Raw genomic sequence first — 20,196 nt, forward strand, 5'->3', positions numbered from 1 at the left:
TTCGTATTCAGGACTGATATACATTTCGTCTTTGCAGTCAGCTTAGTCGCCAATAGCTACCATGCCCCCTAAAATCAGTGTTCGTTTATTTCGACCCCTGCAACACTGACATCGATAACAACCGCTTTGTGAGTTCCGATACACTCTAGTCTGGTTTTAAGCATTTTTAAAGCGGTTTTTATGCGATTTTTGTAGCGGTTTTTCATGCGAATTCTCAAAACTATCCGAATTTACCTAAATATAAAAAATAGGTATAGCATTTGCTCAAACTATGGAAAACTTTTTCTAGGGTCGGATGTCATACACTAATCGATTCAGCTCGGCTCAGGGATGACTGGACTGATTTTGACTAAACTGATTGCAAATGAAAGATCTTCCAAAAAGTATTTACGCTCTAGACTGTACCCAAGTAGCACATTACGTTGCTGTCCTGTTTTTTTCTACAGATTGTGCAATTTGTCCAATTAGTTCATATTATGCTCTGCCAAAATTTTCACATCGTCATGTAAAAACGAAGTAACTAAAACAATTGTTCAACTTATCAGAAATTTCCAAATGGCTGTCATAATTGTATCGGACTCAATATACGTCGAAATGGCTGTATATCTTTTGTGAAGAAAAAAACCTATTTTAATCCACCTAGTGGTGTAATGATGCCTTTCTCATATTACTCATTACATCATAAATATAACCGTGAAATGAAAAAACAACTGTTTATTGAATAGGAATAGGATAATTTGTTCGGATCTAATCTCACAAACTCTATAAATCCTGTTCAACCTGTAGTTCCGGAACCGAAAGTTGTATTCACAACAAATTAAGGAATTCCGTATGAAACTGTAAGACTTTTCTTTTGAACCTATAAGTTTGTGAAAATCTATTCGGCCATCTCCAAGAAAAGTGAGTGAGATCCTTTTTGCAGTTTCTAATCACGATTTCCAATTCTCCCGAAACCGGATTCAGATGAACGGAATAGCCGAAGTTGGTTCGTTTGCTACCAACAAATATGACCTACAAATTGGAACAGTTTTAAACGTAGTTAAACTTATACTTACTATCTCATGCTCTATTTCGTTTAAACCAATTAAACTAAATCTAACGAAACGAACCTGCGTTTCTGTTACTACTGCGTGCTAAACAGCATGAATCAGCAGCATGAAACATGTAGTAGGATTGTTATTATTATTATTGACATCACTACACAATGTGTACGAAATAGAACAAAGCACGCCTTGTTCGTTTTGTGTTTTCTTCTTCTTTCGGTGTTGTACATATTGTCACTCTATATGGCGATTTGAAAACTTTGACACTCATCGCCCTGTAACTGCGGAACCGGAAGTCGGATCCGGATGAAATTTCACAGTAGGTTTAAAGACAGTATGAACTTTAATTCAAATCAAGATTTGTGAAAATCGGTTCAAGCATCGCAGAGAAATCGAAGTGAATTTTGTTTTAGGAATTTTTCTTCTCCACTTTCGGTGCTCTCGGAACAGGAAAAGAGGGGCAGTAGTGCCGAATTAAGTTTTCATGCCCACAAACTGACAAGCTCTGCAAACTAGAAGAATTTATCAGACAGTTTTATGGGATTTGTACCTGTTTTTAACCATCGTTCGTGGAAAAAATACTAATAAAATTGGTAATTTTCCACTTATCACGCTTTAGTTCCGGAACCGGAAGTCGGATCCAGATAAAATGTTCCACAAATTTTTAGGATATTATAAGACCTTTCATTTGAATCTAGGATTGCGAAAATCGGTTGAGTTGTTCCAGAGATAACTTAGTGTAAACTTTTTCTCAAATTTTCACATATTACCATATAACTCCGGAACCGGATGTCACATTCAAACAAAATTCAATAGCAAGCTATAGGACCATAATACCTTTTATTTGAATCTTAGTTTGTGAAAATCGGTTTAGCCATCTCTGAAAAAAGTGAGTGCATATTTTTTTCAGAAGTCGGATCGGAATGAAATTCAATAGCAGGCTATGGGACCATGAGACCTTTCATTTGAATCTTTGTTTGTGAAAATCGGTTCGGCCATCTCTGAGAAAATTGAGTGCATATTTTTGTTACATACACACACATACACACACACACGGACACACACACACACACAAACATTTGCTCAGTTCGTCGAGCTGAGTCGAATGGTATATGACATTCGGCCCTCCGGGCCTCGGTTAAAAAGTCGATTTTCACAGTGATTGCATAGCCTTTCTATATGAGAAAGGCAAAAATAGTGGTATTATGCTCTCCGCAAGGCTAAAACTGATAAGCCGAATTGAAAACCTTGCAGTAAAAACTATTTTGCTGCAGAGTCCGCATTGTCTTGACTGTCTCATGAAATTTTAGGTCAGTTTTCTTCATTTTTAGAAAAACAATTTGAAACTTGCAAATAAGTTGTACCAGGTTTATCTGGTTGAAATGAACGTAAAACTTGACGACATGAGAATATTATCATAAAAGTTTCAGAAATACATCATTACATACGCAATGATAACAAAAATCAAATCAGATAATTTGTATTCGGTTTTTATCTCGCGAAAAAATTAACAGACCTGACATCACTTTTCAAAGATATTGAACGAAAAGTTAAGTTCATCATAGTTACTCTTATAGTTATATATTATCGCTTGAGCAACTTGTTTTTGCAACTAAAGCACATGGGCTCACCGAAATAATACATACAGAGCGTATCACAAATGTCGGGTTCACTAAGATGAATGACTAAACTGTATTGTTGTTTAATTCAACTAGTTTGATAAAAATAAAAACAAAAATTTCTCTTTTCAATATTTACATGTTTATATTTCCATTTATTTAGATAAAATAAATCATTACGTTGGGTGAACCATTTTCTTTTCAACACACTGTTACCCTCGATGCCATATTGGAAAACAATTGAAAAACAATTCATTTCAAGATTTTTCAGATTAATTGAAACATCAATATGATTAATATCGTCTGAAAAGGTGTATGAATGTTTGATAACTTTCGTGTACATATTTTAAACACTCTCCCGATCATATTCATTGAAAAGAATAGATTGTTATTTGCATAGAAATTCAAGTACAATCATCAAAATACGTACATTCAAAGGCGCTTGAAAATTTCAGGCGTACGAAGAAATGTTTCACCATAAAAATGCAGTTCGTTGTCGACTTTCTATTTACTAAAACATAAAAGATCAATTCTACAATATGTAGTATTACCATTTATTTATGTGCAATATATTTTCAAAGTTCCATGTTTGTGTTACGGGCAGTTGTATTGAAAATCAAATGTGAATCTTATTCATTAGAATGTTTGCTATGTTTTTGTAAACATGAATTCAATTCTTGTTTACATTACGTAGTAGTTCCCATGAGTTTCACAATCGTTTTTTCGCTAATTTTAATTGCTGCATTTGTAATGGGGTCGATGCATGAGTTTTTGTATTAGTTGCACAATAATTGTGAATAAATGTTCGTGACAACGGAAGAACTTAAAGATATGTTGCACAACACAGAAAAATTGCGCTTTTTCCAAAACACAACAGTTACTACAATAGTAATATGAGCTAATTTGACAAATTGTACAATCTGTAGAAAAATACAGGACAGCAACTTAACGTGCTACTCGGGCTATAACTACTAGTGCAACGTGGGCAAGTTGGTGATTTGCTGCACAATTGTTTTAGATATACTGAAAATTGTTCTATAGTGATTTTTTCGGTATTATCGTGAAACTTAACAGGTATAAGTTGCACAACCGATTTTAATATATTTAAAAATCTTTTTGGACATATCTAACATAAAAAACAATTCTAAAACAATTGTAGAACCTCTTGAAATTTCAATAAGTTACATTCGCTACTTGTGATGGATATCTTGATAACAGACAACATGCCTTTAGGTCAGACCGTGGTACTGACTCTTACTTTGTAGAATTAGAGAGATATCTGTCCAATCGCGATGAGCAAGTTTCCACGCACTCAACATGAATAAGTATTCTAAATGATAATTAGGTGTAAAACCAGCTAAATTTAAAATATTTCAGTCAGTTTATATGCACTTGTCTGACATTTCAACTGTGTCAAACCAATTGAAATAAGTGTTATACAATTAAAATTGATCTGCTGTTTGGTAGATGGAATGTAAATGTTTCAAATATATTTTACAATGGGATTTCATTTGAATAAGATTTGAAGTAATTTACATTTGCAATTTATGTGTCCAAACAAATGCAGTAAAATTAAGTGTAAAACACTTTAGTATAACGTTATTATGCTCTCCGCAAGGCTAAAACTGATAAGCCGAATTGAAAACCTTGCAGTAAAAACTATTTTGCTGCAGAGTCCGCATTGTCTTGACTGTCTCATGAAATTTTAGGTCAGTTTTCTTCATTTTTAGAAAAACAATTTGAAACTTGCAAATAAGTTGTACCAGGTTTATCTGGTTGAAATGAACGTAAAACTTGACGACATGAGAATATTATCATAAAAGTTTCAGAAATACATCATTACATACGCAATGATAACAAAAATCAAATCAGATAATTTGTATTCGGTTTTTATCTCGCGAAAAAATTAACAGACCTGACATCACTTTTCAAAGATATTGAACGAAAAGTTAAGTTCATCATAGTTACTCTTATAGTTATATATTATCGCTTGAGCAACTTGTTTTTGCAACTAAAGCACATGGGCTCACCGAAATAATACATACAGAGCGTATCACAAATGTCGGGTTCACTAAGATGAATGACTAAACTGTATTGTTGTTTAATTCAACTAGTTTGATAAAAATAAAAACAAAAATTTCTCTTTTCAATATTTACATGTTTATATTTCCATTTATTTAGATAAAATAAATCATTACGTTGGGTGAACCATTTTCTTTTCAACACACTGTTACCCTCGATGCCATATTGGAAAACAATTGAAAAACAATTCATTTCAAGATTTTTCAGATTAATTGAAACATCAATATGATTAATATCGTCTGAAAAGGTGTATGAATGTTTGATAACTTTCGTGTACATATTTTAAACACTCTCCCGATCATATTCATTGAAAAGAATAGATTGTTATTTGCATAGAAATTCAAGTACAATCATCAAAATACGTACATTCAAAGGCGCTTGAAAATTTCAGGCGTACGAAGAAATGTTTCACCATAAAAATGCAGTTCGTTGTCGACTTTCTATTTACTAAAACATAAAAGATCAATTCTACAATATGTAGTATTACCATTTATTTATGTGCAATATATTTTCAAAGTTCCATGTTTGTGTTACGGGCAGTTGTATTGAAAATCAAATGTGAATCTTATTCATTAGAATGTTTGCTATGTTTTTGTAAACATGAATTCAATTCTTGTTTACATTACGTAGTAGTTCCCATGAGTTTCACAATCGTTTTTTCGCTAATTTTAATTGCTGCATTTGTAATGGGGTCGATGCATGAGTTTTTGTATTAGTTGCACAATAATTGTGAATAAATGTTCGTGACAACGGAAGAACTTAAAGATATGTTGCACAACACAGAAAAATTGCGCTTTTTCCAAAACACAACAGTTACTACAATAGTAATATGAGCTAATTTGACAAATTGTACAATCTGTAGAAAAATACAGGACAGCAACTTAACGTGCTACTCGGGCTATAACTACTAGTGCAACGTGGGCAAGTTGGTGATTTGCTGCACAATTGTTTTAGATATACTGAAAATTGTTCTATAGTGATTTTTTCGGTATTATCGTGAAACTTAACAGGTATAAGTTGCACAACCGATTTTAATATATTTAAAAATCTTTTTGGACATATCTAACATAAAAAACAATTCTAAAACAATTGTAGAACCTCTTGAAATTTCAATAAGTTACATTCGCTACTTGTGATGGATATCTTGATAACAGACAACATGCCTTTAGGTCAGACCGTGGTACTGACTCTTACTTTGTAGAATTAGAGAGATATCTGTCCAATCGCGATGAGCAAGTTTCCACGCACTCAACATGAATAAGTATTCTAAATGATAATTAGGTGTAAAACCAGCTAAATTTAAAATATTTCAGTCAGTTTATATGCACTTGTCTGACATTTCAACTGTGTCAAACCAATTGAAATAAGTGTTATACAATTAAAATTGATCTGCTGTTTGGTAGATGGAATGTAAATGTTTCAAATATATTTTACAATGGGATTTCATTTGAATAAGATTTGAAGTAATTTACATTTGCAATTTATGTGTCCAAACAAATGCAGTAAAATTAAGTGTAAAACACTTTAGTATAACGTTTCGATTTTTATCGGATCTACTGTAAGTCTACCCCCATACACTGGTAATGCCTTGAACTGATGGTACATACATTCATTCATATCCCAATAGTTGGCTAAACACTTTTACAGTTTTACTTTGAAAATCATGGGAATGTTGCGGAATGTGTGCCAAAAAATCATTTTATCGGATGAGGTACATTTTCATCTCGGCGGGTATGTTAATAAGCAAAATTTTCGCATCTGGGGGACGGAAAACCCGCACGTTATCATGGAGTAGCCGATGCATTCTCAGAGAGTGACGGTTTGGTGCGGATTTTGGTCTGGCGGCATCATTGGGCCATTTTTCTCTAAAAATGAGGCAGAAGCCGCCGCCACGGTCAATGGCGAGCGCTACCGCGCCATGATTAGCGATTAGTTCTTCCCGTTACTTGAAGAGGAAGACTTGGACACCATTTGGTTCCAACAAGACGGCGCTCTGTGCCACACAGCCAACGCTACGATCGATCTTCTGTGCACAGTCTTCGAAGATCGAATTATCAGTAGAAATTCGGATGTCATTTGGCCGCCTCGGAGCTGTGATTTGACGCCGTTAGACTATGTGGACAAGCCAGAGACAATTCAAGCCTTGAAGGACAACATTCGTGCAGCCATAGCTGAAATAAAGCTGCATACAATCGAAAATGTACTAACAAACTGGTCCGACCGTATGGCGCACTGCAAGGCCAGCCGAGGCAGCCATTTGAATGAAATTATATTCCACAATTAACCGGAAGGGTTGTACTTCAATATGAACAAATAAATTTTGAAATCGGATGAACCGTTTGTGTTTTATTGCATGTTTAAAAAAAAGTTACATGGCGAACCCTGTACCTTCTTAGTAACCTCTGAGTTCCAAAAAGTATATGTGCTCGTAACGTATTTGACTTAACTTTCCTCGACACATCTAATCTACAATACTTTAGGCTTTCACCAATAGCTAAGAAATTCGTAGGCCCGTACCAAGCGGGATTTACTGGAGCCCGCGCCACTACGGATCACATATTCGCGATAAGACAAGTACTCTAGAAGTGTCGTGAACCCACGCATCACCTATTCATTGGTTTCAAAGCGGCATACGACACTATCGATAGATAACAGCTATGGTAGATCATTCAAGAATACGGTTTTCCAGATAAACTGACGCAATTGATCAAAGCAACGATCGATAGAGTGATGTGCTAGTCCGAGTATCTGGGACGCTCTCGAGTCCTTTCGAATCTCGGAGAGGGCTACGTCAAGGTGATGGACTCTTGTTCAATATTGCTTTGTTAGGTGTGATTCGAAGAGCGATGATCGACACGAGTGGCACGATCTTCCGAAAGTCCGTACAACTTTTTCGGCTTCGCTGACGATATTGATATTGTGACATTGTGCATTGTATTTTTTGAAATCGTTTATTTACATCAGAACCAAAATTCTAGACCATGATGCAGGAACTGGAACTGAATTCAAGTTCCGAATTTAGTTCAGCATACAGGTTCAGAATTCTGAAACTAAAATTGGGAATTAAATCATGAAACAGAATTCAGGAATTAAGTTACGAACCAGAATTCAAGAGATCAATTCTGGTTCAGTTTCAGTTCCAAAAACTAGTAAAGAAACCAGTTCCAGATTTCATAGTTAGGATTAAGTTCCAAAGTCAAAGACCAGTATTCAGAAGCTGAACGCGATTACTGATTAAAGACTCGCCACGACGTCCGAAAAGCAAATGAGTGCGCGACCTGATCGTTTGAGGTTTCATGCCACGCAGAAGGTCTGTTTTTACTGCAGTTGGTGGAAGGTCATCACCACGACGACCAGTTCCGTGTAAAGCGCAAGAACAAATCTAGGTTGATTTTTCATTAGGGCGTATAAGCAAGTGACAGTTTCTCTTTAACCACTCTCTCTTTCGATTATTGTGATGTGATTAAAAAGATTTTCTTTGATATCACTATTCTGTTTGAAAGTCGAAAGTTTCGGGTATCATTTCATGCAAAGAGTTGAGTGATAATCGTGGAAACCGCTTGGTAATTAAGAGAAGAGAAAGTAAACAAAGGGAAACTGCAACTTGCTTATACGCCCTTTTGAAAAATTAACCGAGAAATGCCGATTTTTTAACAATGTTTACCTTTAGTACTCGTCCAGTTGAACATCGGGACTAATATGACTACCTCAAAACCGTTGTTACGGGTACATTAATTCCGATGAAGATGGTGGACAGTCATGGGATGGGGAGGATCGAGCGTATATTAAAATCGATCGAAATTTTCTGAAGAAGACACAACAGATCTGACTTGTAGATTGATTTTTTTCAAGTACTTATCGATGAGATGCATTTAAGAACCATCCCGACTCGCCAACACATCCCGAACCGGAGCCTCAGGCGGTTTACCTAGGAACCTGAGGAATTCCAATAGCTTCGATCTGATGTCGCGATACTCTACGCACGACCACACGACATGCTCGATGTCCTGATAACCGTCGCCACAGGTGCAGACATGAGCCGTGACATAACACGAATGAAATCGCGACTCACGTTCATCCCCCTGAACCAAGGTTTCGTCGGTACCCTAGCGATAATAGAATGTGACCATCGTCCCAGTTCGCCATTGCTCCATGAAGTTTGCCAACTTTCGAGAGTTTTCTGACGAGAGAATCTGACAAATTCATTGAAGCAGATTAATCTTTCATAAATACCACCTTCTAATGCGCCCACCTTAGCCAACGGGTCAGGCTTTTCATTGCCCGGAATGGAGCAATGCGATGGGACCCAGACTAAGGATATCAATTAAGACCGTACAGATATAGCTTTCAAGCGTTCTCGTATTTTCCCCACGAAGTATGGGGAAACTTTCCTGGTTTCATCGCCCGGAGAGAATGATTGACGATGTCGAAGCCTGTGGACTCGTTGATGTTTAATCTATTAATGTAAAACACGTTTTCACAGTTGACTGCTAAATTTATTATAAAAGATATTAGGGGTCACTTGAGGGCGTATGTGATCCGGAATTCCACGAATCTCTTCTCTCTTGGATGTGTCGAAAAACACAGTAGAATCAGAAGTATCAAAGGAATGAAAACGAAGAAGGATTGATGCTCTGAGCCATGTAATCAAAATACAATGACATAAAATCAATTATTCAAAAACTGGACCGATTTTCGATAAACCAAAAACTTTTAAGTTTTCGCAATTAATTTTGTCACCAACTAAATGTTCTCAGAATTTTAAAAATTTTCTTTGGATTTTGAAATGTATAAACGGTTACTGTTCCGTTCCACGGGGATGATCATAGAACTGAAAAACGTGTTTAATCCACCTAGCAGTGAGATGATACCTTTTTTTACCAATCTGCATGTGTTTTTTGCATGAATATTCTTCGGTGTTTAAGTTTTCATGACATTATTTTAATGACCGTCGTTTTAAGCGACAATTTGAGATTTTAATCACTCATTACTCTGTAATGTCGAAACTGCAAATCGGATCGAATTTAAATCTAGAAGTGTGATAATCGATTAAAGATGCCATGATATGTAAGTTCCACTTTAGAGTTTACGGTAATTTAAGGTACTTCCAGAGCCGGTATTCAGGAACCAGCATAACCCAAACCGATTCGTATGGCCATATGACGAATAAATTACAACAGTTTTGAGTCCAACTTTGAAGCTCAATCCCATCTTCTATATCGGTTTGAATTTTAAAAATTCATCATCATGTAATTCGAGAACCGGAAGTCATAATTGGATAAAATTAATTAATTTTGTATATAAGTTTATTTTAATTTGAATTTTTGTTTCTGATATTTGATTAGGCTTTTTTTGAGAAAACGATTGAGCTTTGAGAAACGATTTTATACTGGAACCGGAATTCTAAAATCGGTATGGCCGAAGTCTGATAAATTCACCTGAATAGCTGTATAGTTTACATTTGTTTCAAAATATTTGAAAATCAGTGAAGACATCTTTGAGAAATCATAGCAGGAATTAAATTTTTAGGTGCCTTCTGAATCGACAAAAAGTTAATTTTTTTATCGGCTATCCAAATCTGCTAACCCGATAAACCTGATTAATTTATGTGGAATAGACATTTTTATACCAATCACCCTGTATCCCCGAAACCGGATGTTGGATCTGGCTGAAGAGCAAAATGTTTTATAAAATCTTGAAACTTTTCATTTGAATCTTAGATGATTCTTAGAATTCATTTGAATCTTAGATCGATTCAGCCATCTACGAGTAGAATGAGTTACACAATTTTGATTTCGTTTCATATGTCATCCTGTAGTTCCGGAACCAGAGGTCGGAACCAAACATAATTCAGGAACTTTGTTTGGGAGCATACGAATTTTCGTATGAATCTGAATTTGTAGAAAAGAAATTTTCCGAGAAAATTGAGTGAAATTATTTGTCACACACGCATTTGCTGATCTCGACGAACTGATTCGAATGGTAAATGGATGTTATGTTCTTCCAGCATTTATTGCTGTAAGTAGTTTTAAACAATATAATTAAAAAAAAATCTGCCATCATCTGGTTTATATATGTCATATTCGAACGATTATGTTGCCAAAAACGAGCCGTGCTAAAATCGGTCCGAGGCTAAATGTCATGGAAAAGGATGCTGTACACAGTCTTTTTGGTACTTAGAAACAATTGTATGTAACAGAATAAAAAATCGTGTTTTCCGTTGCTCCCAAGCATTGCTTTGTCATACAGCGCTCAAAACTCCTACTGCTGGAATAGGGGGAAAAGTCGTTTACACAAAAATTTCGATATCTCCGTTAAAAATGGACGGATTTTAACAATCTATGGCTTTTTGGATAGGTATTATCGTGCGGAATCTAAGTCTGAAAACATATTCTGTTTTCAAGGTCAATTGTGACAGATACTGTCAAAAAAGTGAAAATTTTGACATAAAACTTCGTATAACTCAAAAAGTAAACATCCGATCTCAAAACCATTCAATAGCGTTTTGGGTGACGGGGAGACCTTTCATTTGCGACTAGTTTGATCAAAATCGGTCCAGCCATCTCTGAGATCTCGACCTCTTAGTTGACAACACACATACAGACACACACACATACACACACACACACACACAGACATTTGCTCAGTTCGTCGAGCTGAATCGATTGGTATATGTCATTCGGCCCTCCGGGCCTCGGAAAAATTTTCGAAAGTTTGAGCGAATTCTATACCTATTTTTTATATATATAAAAAAAGGTAAAAATAGTGTTTTTCTGCAAAATTTCACAAAGAATCTGAAAATGCTACTCAAAATTATAAAACTTTTAATGGTTATGTGCCCTAGCACAAAATTGGGCTAACCCCTGAATGATATAAAACTTTTGCCAAACTAACCGAAATTTGAATAAGTTTACGAAAACTTTTCAGCAGCTGTTGTTTCATATTGTGGTGGTGTGAGAAATGCTCGGTGAGTTCGGTGGCATTATAACGAGAGCAAAAATTACTTATCAAATAATGACATGAATTTATACAACATTGGGTTTTGTGTCGTTGAATACAATAAAATGAGTATTGAAGAATTTTTTTTCATTTTTTATGTAACTGTCATTTATAATGCTAGTAATGTCCAACTCTTTTGAGCTCAATGCATTGATGTTGCTGAAGCAATAATGCTTCGTTATGTAATAACAATAGGTAATACTTCAGATTGTACGAATTCATTATAGCAAAACTAACAAATAAACATAGACAGGCTACAGAATGAAATGAATACACGCCAAGCAGTATCGTTCATTTACAGCATTTAGAAAATTTGGAATTATTTTGATAAAGCACATGCTATAGAATATAGTGGTAATGTTATCTCATTGTTCAACATATTTAAAAAATTTAATTTCTATATTCGTTTGCGACTGATTCGCATAAGCTATTAAAATTTGTATGTTCATGTTCCGAACTCATTGGTAAATAATATATGATGCAAAACGTCACACAACGGCAACTAAGCTCAATTGGAATGGAATATATTGACAGTGAATGTCCAGTTATTTCTTAAGCAGCCCTTACACGTGACAATATTATTGCCAATCCAAAATATTGTCAATACCGTCAATCCAATTGACTTGGTAACTTGAGTCCGCATTTTTCGAGAAAATCAAGCGTTTGGAGCTTCAAATATTGCAAATGAATATTAAAATATAGAGAGAAGAGATTATTACACATATTTAAAGCGACCCTTACACGAGACAATATTATTGTCAATACAAGGAGTATTGACAATACTTTTGATCGTGTAATGGAAACTTCATTGGATTGACGAAAATATTGTTAAAAAAATCAAAACTGCTCATCAATCCAACAATACTTTCTCTCCAGAGAGAAACTGTTAAATATGTGCAATAATCTCTTCTCTCTATATTTTAATATTCATTTGCAATATTTGAAGCTCCAAACGCTTGATTTTCTCGAAAAATGCGGACTCAAGTTACCAAATCAATTGGATTGACGGTATTGACAATACTTTGGATTGACAATAATATTGTCACGTGTAAGGGCGGCTTAACAGTTTCTCTCTGGAGAGAAAGTATTGTTGGATTGATGAGCAGTTTTGATTTCTTGACAATATTTTCGTCAATCCAATGAAGTTTCCACTACACGATCAAAAGTATTGTCAATACTCCTTGTATTTACAATAATATTGTCTCGTGTAAAGCGACCCTTACACGAGAAACTGTTAAATATGTGTAATAATCTCTTCTCTCTATATTTTAATATTCATTTGCAATATTTGAAGCTCCAAACGCTTGATTTTCTCGAAAAATGCGTACCCAAGTTACCAAGTCAATTGGATTGACGGTATTGACAATACTTTGGATTGACAATAATATTGTCACGTGTAAGGGCCGCTATTTATAGTCGACAAATCACCATGCGTGAAATACATATTTCTCTGACAATGTATTATACAAAAAGTTGCTGACCATGCATAATTTTTTCGAACAATTTTTTTTTTGTAAAAAAAACTATCCGAATACGTAAAATTATTTTTTAACACGTCAACACCATATTCGTGGACCAGGTCACATATAGTGTCCTAATTTCCTCGAGAAGATCCCTGTGAAAGCATTAGTCGAACATTTAATTTAGAATTTGTTTAGATATGACTAAATCACCTTCTAGCTATTATTTATTTGTTGCTATACATACGTTTCAATTCTCATTCGAAATATAGCATGAAAAACAAGTTCAAAATCTTTTCTCTAATGGGATTGATATACAAGGTACAATTTGAAAGTTCCAGGTAAACAGCGCGGCTCCTAGTGTCACCAACTGTCTAGTCCTGGAACTTTCCGTCAATTGTGGAGTCCTGGAACTTTTGAATTGTACCTTGTACAACGAAAATATGTTTCTGAGACTCGAAATTCATGCAAAACACCTTATTTAAATAATAGTCCGTAATAATTTAACGCTCCGCTACAAAACATGAATCGGTTCTTGCAATTTTCCGATTTCGGCATTTTTTTTCTTCTTCAATTAGAACAACTACCACATCACTGTGAAAACAAAGATTGTCAGATGAACTTGCCTCACTCGGCAGTGTCGGGTCTGGCCGATGCTGCCGTGTCGTGATTTCAAATGAAATTTATTTGAATCCAATATCTAATTCCTGAATAACGGATTTGTTGAGTGCGAATGGCTGGAAACTCCAGAAAATCTTTAACTTTTAATACAATTGGTTTTTACTTAATTCAAAATTCTGGAACCCTTAAGTTCTCAAAGTACTGTTTGACAGTAGAACGGTGCCAGATCTTATCAACATTTCAACATCAACCAAATCAAAATCGCCCAAAGTTCATTGAGTTTAAAAGCACAGAAAAGTGTGTAACTACAGCAGAGCAAAGAAAATGCTCATAAATATAAAATACATTTCTTCGAACTGCTACATTTGCCAGATGTCTCACCATGCAACACCCAACCGTTATTTTCCCAGTCACAATGGACACGTGTGACATACGAAACCCGACATCCTTAGCAACGAGTCCTTCGTTAGATCGATTCACATGATAATACTTTCGCTTGTTGTTTGATGTTAAGATTTTGTTTCTTTCGATTCGTAGTAGTAAATCATGCTTAAATTGAAGAAAAAATTTAAAAACAAGTTCAAATCTTCGAAAATTGAAAATCACCCAAATGATTTCAGTGCCGTTGAGTATTGTTTCAGTCCGGATCCATCACCGGCTCCGCCACCGAGTGCTTCAGGAAAATCCGACATTTCAAACAGTGACAGCAATGTGAATTCACTTGGACCGGGACCAACACCCGTAACATTCGAAGAAACCGAAGGCAGCTCCATTAGCGTTCTGGATTCATCACCAACGAATTATAACTGTTGCTACAATTATAACTTCAGTTTCAACTACAATTTTTCTCCGCCAGCTCATGGATGCACAGGCGATCATTTGCCTCCGAATGGGCGTGATGAAGAAATATGTGAAGAGTTGAGTAAGTTTGACAGCGATAACAATTTTGTTTCCGAGAGTTCGAATCAACCGACTAAAAAAAGTCGAACTGGAAGGAAGATTAGGCCAATTTCCACTGATAAGAGCAAAAGAAGTACCTCCAGTATGTCGTCTAAAGCTACGCCAGGAAATGCAAGGTTAATTGGAGCCAGTGGCATTAGGGCGCCTCGTTGCCTATCGACAAGTGATCTTTCCACTTACAAAGGCAGTGTGTTCAGTGAGACAAGTCAAGATTATCAAAACATTTGTAGTCGATTGAACTCAGTGAGAGTTTCCGAAATACTAGACCAAAAGGGAGCAAACTTAACAGATCACGATCGAAGGATTCTGCACTGTATGGTCCTTAAGCGAATCAAAGAGATTGAACGACTTGAGGAATCGGTTTTAGCGAAACAGTGCTGGGAACAGGAGAAACTTTACAGAAAATCACTTCTCGATGAACAAGAGCGTAACTACAAAAGAGCGATACGTCAAAAAAGAAACATTGAACAGATTGAGATTCGCAACCGCAAGCAACGATTGGAACGTCTTGAGAAACAACAAATTGAGAAGATCCAGAATGAAATAACTGAAAAAGATATTCGCTCTAATAGTTTGCTTAAAACATTGGAAATACAGAAGGGCATTAAGGAGTGTGAAAAGAAAACCCGGGAATTGAAACGTATGGAGGATACTACGATCAATCAGGAAGAAAAAGTACTGGACAAGGACATTTGGCGCCAGTCGCTGGTTGATCATTTAGAGGAACGTGTGCAAAGAGCAGATGAGATGCGTCATCGGGTTCTTGAGGTCTATCAGCGTCGTCTCAAAATCGACAACCAGCTGGAGAGGAAAATACATTCAAACAATTTAAAACAAACACTGGAGCAGGAGCGTTACAAATTAATGAAACTGAAAGAACGCATTTTGTTGAGAGAAAGTCGCTTCCAACGGTTCAAAGATAGCAAAAATCGCATTTTCGACCATCTGAAGAATCGTGCGAAAACGACCGCTGCCCTAAGAGACATGGTAAAGCACTCAATCAGCCCAGACACCTGTCCGAAAACTATATCAGGAAATCAACGACCGGTTAGTGTTTTGCGAGTAAAATAAGTCTGCAATATAGTTATCGTCAATTCAGTACACCTATAGCATGAAACAATTTGCATGTGTCCTCGACCAAGAAAATTGAGAATATAATTGCTTCAAACAAACACCAAGTAATATCTTAATTTTTGTGTATCTTGGATAATTATAATTCGATAAATTTCTATTTGTGGTCAAACTGTTATAGGACTATTCACACCGGCTGTAATTGCGAGACTGATCCTCATTTTATATTATGAACACAATCAAGATCAACATAAAATTAATCTTCAAAGTACGACAGAAAAACAGTAAAACAAAACACAATTGGTTAGATATAGTTTAATAAAACATAAAGCCACGTATGTTACAAGTTGTTATATAACGCGACCAACTGCACAATTCTGACGATTAAAGGCGTACAAAGATACGTTTATTAGCACAGTACGCGAGTTCGTCAGAGTTGGTCAGCTGAATCGTCAGATATCGGATGTGATATTGATACTTATCCGATTGTCGTTCAGTATTACTATCTCTTCCTTTGTGATAGTGTTTCTAATAATTGGAGCCGTTAGTTGTTTATCAACAGCACCTTGTTTTGCATCAGTTTCTGGATCGGTCAGGAATTGCTGCGATGATGAAAATGTCGTCGAAAGGTCTGTAAGCTGGTCAAGTATTTCTAAAATCAAAAAAAAATCATCATTTGAAACATAAAGCTTTTGAATCAGTGCATTCCAACCAGTGATCTGAAAATCAACATCACTTCGATAACTATCCAAAAGCTCTGCCGTCTGCTTGCAGTGTTTCTTTTTAAAAATAGCTACCCTCAGACTATTCCTTTTTAACAGTTTATTTTTGCGTATTGAACATCCTGAACTTTTTTCCGGTGTAGTTTCGGCACGTTGTCGTATCTCACTGGTTAAATCCGCGAAGCTTTTTGTTGCAGATACAGACGCAATGAAATTACCTTGCCTGGAACGGGATACTCTTCTGCTACAATAAAGAATACTGCTCTTTGATGGTTGCAATAAGCTATTAGCGAAAAACTCTTGAACAGTTATATCGACTTTCTTTTCTTCGTCTGTACGAGCGTATTCGGCAACAGACGACTGCGGCAAGTCTTCCTTGATTGCCTTCTTTTGTTTACCAACACTAATTGTTTGTTGAACCTTGCTTAATTTTGACCTAAGTATGCGAAATCTTTTTATAATCCGCTCCTCTGTAGCATCAGGATCGTTCTCGAAACACTTCACTATTGCCTTGCACTCGAGAATCATCGTTTTTAAATCCTCAAAATGTATGCTCAAAGGTTCCTCGACTAACGCTAAATCTACCGAGTTGTACTCTAAATGTTGTTTAAAGATTTCACATTTACGAACCAAGATCAAGGCATCCTTTGCGTCAAAGTTGAGATTAAGTAAATCTATTCCACCTTCCAGAATTTCTATCAAAGACAGCGCGAAAGCATTGCTGTCAATTATTCGTTGCACGTGGTACCGCAGTGATGATAGCTCTTCCGACCAATGATCTTCCAGTAGGTTCGAATGAAGATCACAAGATGTGAAAAATGATGGAACTAGGTAGGAATCTAAAGCTTCGATCGACGCAAGACAACTTCTGATTGTCGACGCAGCTAAAATTTGAGTTACAGAGATTTATGCGTGATAATAGATAAAATGATTCGCCGGTGAACGACCAAAATGGTTAAAGCCGGGGTAAAATAAATGATATAAAAAAAAGATAAAATGATTACCTTTATAATTATCAGCATATGATATCGCAAACAATCCAACTTGCATTATTTTGTCCACTGTGGCATCAAAATGGGCTATGGCGTCACTAATCTCTTTCTCGCCTGCTTTCTTTCCGATTAGCTCTCTAATGTTTCCTATCAATGTCTGGTCCAATTCACTAAATGTTTCAAAAACTAGTTGTAAAAGGCAGTCATTGACTTGACCTTCCAATTGAAAAATTGCACTTTCTAGGATACTAGCTTTTAAACGACGATTTTGAACCTTCAGGATTTCTTCCCCTTCAACAAGCACTGATTCTTTTTCCAATGCAATGCATTCTTTGAGTAGCTTCTGACAAACCAATTTTAGTTCTGCTTTGTCCTCCTCCTTAAGTACATTTCCAAAAGAAAGAGTTTGACTTATAAGAGCTTCTATAACTGATCTGATTTTTGTCAATTCCATCATTGCTTCTGCATCTCGTTCTATACAATTGATCTGACCGTTTTCAAAAGGAATCGCTAATGGGCCAACTAAACTAAGTGCCAAATCCAAAACGCTAACGAAATTAGATTCTGTTGTGTTTTCCAGTTCAGCAGATTTTCCATCTTCGGCCAAGATTTTTATCTTTGCCATACACCAAATTATTCTATCTAAAAAGCATTGTCTGGAAGCCTTAAATTAAACAAATAAATATTCAGCACCTTAAGCATTTTGTTAGTAGAACTTTGGGTTATACGCACCGGTAAAGCACAATGTTTCTCTTGCTCTATTATTATCGCACGCTCAAGCCACCGAATACAGACTACAATCTGTGACAGGCACAAGCAAATAATTTCTATGGCTCCCGCGTTGTTGCATCCTTCAAATACTAGAAATTTATGCAGCACTCGGAATAGTTTAAACAGGTCTCCACAAACACTCTGTTGTTAAGTTTTACTTTATAAATTCTGCATAATTTAATAGATATAACATACGTACATTCAACCAAACGATGCCGCTTCGTTTTGAAGAAACAAAACCACGATACAAGTTAAGTTGTACATTATGAAGAATTTCCTGTAGTTCTGTTATCATTATGCTAACCTATCAACTGCCACTATGCCTGCAAAAGGTCTAACACAGCAATATCAACCAAACCAACGGTTACTGAGTTGCATTTGCTACATGCATCGAATTGGAACAATTCAAAACATGCAATATGTCACCTTATGACCGATGCGCTACCTTCATTTGAAATTCAGAAACAATGTATAAAATACACGCAGTCAAAAAATAACTCAGTATGTCATAGCAAAGGTTGTAATAAACAAAATATACAAATTTTCACAACGATTGATAATTGGCACAATGACGCTGCAATGAAATGTAGAGGCGCTGCTTGTTTAGAGATGATACTTTCAGCAAGAGCTGTCAAATCGATAGGATATTTTTTTAAAACTACTTTACCCTTGTAACGATTTCCCATAAAAACGGGCATATTCATTTGAAAAATCATAGTAGAAGTGGAAGAAAAAGTTTTTACTCTGAGGTGGTAAGGTTGATCTTAATTTATGGGACGAAAAATAACGTTTATTTAGAATTTATCATTATACTTGGTTCAACGTTAACGTTTTATTTCCGAAGTTTTCTTTGAAGTGTTTGGTCGTGTCGTTGGTAAAACCAAATACAAATTATAATACGGAGTACTCCGACAAATTTTCAAGGACACATTTTGCATCGTGCGGTACCTTGTCATGATACACTGTCAGAGTGACAATGTACTTTAACGAATTTCCTATAAAACTAGCAACACTGAAGGGTAAGAACAAGTTCACTATAGTTACTGTTTATTATAGTGAAAAATATGTAAACATATTACTTACATATTTTGATCCTTAGGAAAACTATGGAGCGAAATTTCGGACGACCCTGTTCGTGTGTCACATCCGTCTACTAAGCAACTTCTCACCATTTCGAAAGCTTCTCGGTTTATTAGCCGGCGATATTTAGACTGATTGTTGCAGTCTAATACAGCAACGATAAACAAACAAGTTTGTTTTGCACCGTAGCAACTAGCATAAAGTGTTACCAGAAACGATCTCCTTTCACATTTTCACACTATCGCAACGGAAGGGAGATATTTGCTAGGCTTACTTGTTCATGCTGTGAACCAAACATTGGCGATTCGTTTATATGGGACTTAGGGGTATTATTATTTGTATTTGGTAAAACTATCAATGGTGCAATTCGGTAACTCTTATAGCTAATTTTTTTTATATCATATATTTTACCCCGGCTTTAACCATTTTGGTCGTTCACCGGCAGCTAAAATTGATTAGATGCTAAATCTGTGAAAAATCTCTTCTAAAGATAGCTTACTGAACAAAACCCCATTTGTGCCGGAATTCGGCCAGAATTCCGGCAAAAGTCTGGCAACAATACAGCCCGCTTATGAGAAATTCTGGCAACCGTCAGAAGGCTGGCTGCATTCCGGCTGCTGTCGAAATTATCCTGGCGAAATTGTGTCATTATCTCGCCATACGTACGCCTCTTTCTTTTTTCTTTTTTCTTTTTTGTACGTACAAAAACGAATCTTGAGACGAGGTAAATGAGATTGAAATATGGGTATGTTCGGTAGTGAGAAATCAATGTTATT

General features: G+C 35.9%; 2 protein-coding genes across 3 annotated transcripts; one reads left to right on the forward strand and one right to left on the reverse strand.

Annotated features, from left to right (window-relative positions):
* The first annotated feature begins 14,343 nt into the window (after positions 1-14,343).
* Positions 14,344-15,916, forward strand: LOC131437673 (citron rho-interacting kinase). The gene has a single exon (XM_058607175.1). The coding sequence runs from the start codon at positions 14,371-14,373 to the stop codon at positions 15,853-15,855; it is 1,485 nt and encodes a 494-aa protein (XP_058463158.1). The 5' UTR covers positions 14,344-14,370; the 3' UTR covers positions 15,856-15,916.
* Positions 15,917-16,164: 248 nt separating this feature from the next.
* Positions 16,165-18,751, reverse strand: LOC131437672 (serendipity locus protein alpha). 2 transcript variants are annotated; one of them, XM_058607173.1, is made up of 5 exons: positions 18,540-18,749; positions 18,302-18,481; positions 17,582-18,233; positions 16,568-17,461; positions 16,165-16,507 (listed from the first exon to the last, which is right to left on the reverse strand). In XM_058607173.1, the coding sequence occupies exons 1-5, from the start codon at positions 18,633-18,635 to the stop codon at positions 16,308-16,310; spliced, it is 2,022 nt and encodes a 673-aa protein (XP_058463156.1). In that variant the 5' UTR covers positions 18,636-18,749; the 3' UTR covers positions 16,165-16,307. The 2 variants fall into 2 exon arrangements, with proteins under 2 accessions (XP_058463156.1, XP_058463157.1); XM_058607174.1 differs by having other exon boundaries at positions 16,313-16,507; positions 16,653-17,461; positions 18,540-18,751.
* Between the last annotated feature and the right edge of the window lie 1,445 nt (positions 18,752-20,196).

The sequence above is a fragment of the Malaya genurostris genome, chromosome 3 (genome assembly GCF_030247185.1).
Source record: "Malaya genurostris strain Urasoe2022 chromosome 3, Malgen_1.1, whole genome shotgun sequence".
NCBI lineage: Eukaryota > Metazoa > Arthropoda > Insecta > Diptera > Culicidae > Malaya > Malaya genurostris.

Excerpts from the sequence above, each read along its gene's own strand:
- LOC131437672 (XM_058607173.1), bottom strand. The coding sequence starts at position 18,635 with ATGATAACAGAACTACAGGAAATTCTTCATAATGTACAACTTAACTTG. Across the intron at positions 18,482-18,539 it reads GCGGCATCGTTTGGTTGAAT|AGTGTTTGTGGAGACCTGTT; the intron begins GTACGTATGTTA and ends ACTTAACAACAG. Across the intron at positions 18,234-18,301 it reads AGAAACATTGTGCTTTACCG|GCTTCCAGACAATGCTTTTT; the intron begins GTGCGTATAACC and ends GTTTAATTTAAG.
- LOC131437673 (XM_058607175.1), top strand. The coding sequence starts at position 14,371 with ATGCTTAAATTGAAGAAAAAATTTAAAAACAAGTTCAAATCTTCGAAA.